The 2068-nt window shown below is 42.9% G+C and overlaps 1 protein-coding gene across 1 annotated transcript; it reads right to left on the minus strand.

Annotated features, from left to right (window-relative positions):
- Positions 1-945: 945 nt before the first annotated feature.
- LOC134483684 (glyceraldehyde-3-phosphate dehydrogenase-like) lies at positions 946-1497 on the minus strand. Its single transcript, XM_063278886.1, has one exon. The coding sequence runs from the start codon at positions 1495-1497 to the stop codon at positions 946-948; it is 552 nt and encodes a 183-aa protein (XP_063134956.1).
- Positions 1498-2068: the final 571 nt, after the last annotated feature.

Below are 2068 nucleotides of genomic sequence, written 5' to 3' on the forward strand. Positions count from 1 at the left end.
ATCAATAAAAATTAATAAAAACTAAATGCAAATTCTAGAAATAAAGTTTGCCTAAAGGCTTGCCTAAAGGCTAGTGTAACCTAGATAATCATTCATGGTGTGCCAATAGGCCTGCCATCTAGGCAATTCTAATGTTTATCAGGTTGACAATTCTGCCATCATCTAAGGTAAATGGCAAGTATCAGTGACCTCATTCTGGAACTCTCCAGCACATATATCACCAACTAGTATTCAATATTTGTTTGTTGGTTTAAATGTATGTGCACAGAAATGCACAAGTCTTCTATGTGCCATTCTCTAAACTTTTGATAATTTATGAATCTCTGCATCCCAAACCTTCTATTATCTCTTCCTCTACCTTTGGGCACTGCTGTTTGTCTGCTTCATGACTGATGCAAAGGGAGCCACATAGGACATGATCTGCAGTAAGCTGCTTCTGATCAGTAGAACACACTAAGATATTCACATGGCCAAGCCCAAGCCCTTCTCAAAAGGAGGGTTTTTTTTTTCTATTGTAGAGGAGCATTTTCTTGTATGAAAATACTACGATTAGTTTGTCTTTTCTTTTTTTCTATGGGGGAACATAAGGACAAACACACACACACACACACACACACACACACACACGCACAGGCACGCGCATGTATTGATGGTATTTAAGAGAGTAGGGGTCCCTGGGCACCTCCTGTTACTCTGGGGGTCTGGGATGGAAACTGTGAAAAGATGCTCAGTATCAGGGACTAAATTGGGACAGGCAATCCTCCACAGCCTAGGACTTTTCTTGCTCTCATGTTCTTGCTGGTATGAGTGGTCCAAGGATTCATACTTCTTGGAAGCCATGTAGGCCATGTTATCCACCACCCTATTGTTGTATCCATATTCATTGTCACACCAGGAAATGACAAAATTGTCTTTGAGTGCAATTCCAGCCACAGCATCAAAGGTTCAATAGTGGGAATCACTGTTAAAGTTGCAGGAGACAACCTGGTCCTTAGTGTAGCCCAGAATACTCTTTAATGGGCCCTCTGATGCCTGCTTCACCACCTTCTTGAAGCCAGCATACTTTTCCAGGTGGCATATAAGATACACAGAAGACAAATTGGGGGTAGGAATATGGAAGGCCATGTCAGTGAGTTTCCTGTTCAGCTCTGGGAAGACCTTGTCCACAGCCTTGGCAGCACCAGTGGATGCAGGGATGATGTTCTGGGCAGCCCTAAGCCCATCACACCACAGCTTTCCAGAGGGACCATCCACAGTCTTCTGAGTGGCAATGATAGCATCGACTGTGGTCATGAGTCCTTCCACAAAGCCAAAACTGTCATGGGTGACTTGTCTGGAAACTAAGCAGTTGGTGCAGGAAGCTTTGCTGACAATCTTGAAGGAGATATCATATTTCTCCTGGTGCATACCAATCACAAACATGGAGACATTGGCAGAAGGGGCGGAGATGATGACCCTTTTGGCCTTTCCCTTTAAGTGGGCTCTGGCCTTCTCCATGGGGGTGAAGACATCAGTAGACTTCACAACATACTCAGCACCAGCATCACGCCATTTTCTCAGTCCTGGAAGATGGCAATGACCTTCCTGTTGATGACAAGCTTTCCATTCTCAGCTTGACCATGCCATTGAACTTGCCATGGGTAGAATCATGCTGGAACATGTAGCCCGTGTAGTTGAGGTCAATGAAGGGGTTATCGATGGCAACAATCTCCAATTTTCCAGATGAGCTGGCAGCCCTGGTAACCAGATGCCCAAATCTGTTCACTAAGGCTTTGATCATCACATCTAAGGGGTGAGGCTGGTACCACAGAAGAAGATATATCTGTCTATGAAACATGCAGCAGAGAGCCAACTGTTAATTTTTACCTTACATTTTAAAAGGATTCTTCTGGCTGAGAGTGGAAAATAGAATCTTGGATATAAACCATCTTGGTTATATAGGAGGTTATTGGTTTAGATGAAAGACAGCATGTGGAGCTATGTTTGAATTAATTTTTTCATTGAGAGATTTATTAAATAAGAGTAATTGCTCATATTTATGGGGTACAGTGTGATAATTAAGTTCTTG

Source organism: Rattus norvegicus, chromosome 19 (assembly GCF_036323735.1).
Source record: "Rattus norvegicus strain BN/NHsdMcwi chromosome 19, GRCr8, whole genome shotgun sequence".
Taxonomy (NCBI): Eukaryota; Metazoa; Chordata; class Mammalia; order Rodentia; family Muridae; genus Rattus; species Rattus norvegicus.

Bases quoted from the DNA above. Each gene is read 5' to 3' on its own strand.
- LOC134483684 (XM_063278886.1), bottom strand. From the start codon at position 1,497: ATGGAGAAGGCCAGAGCCCACTTAAAGGGAAAGGCCAAAAGGGTCATC.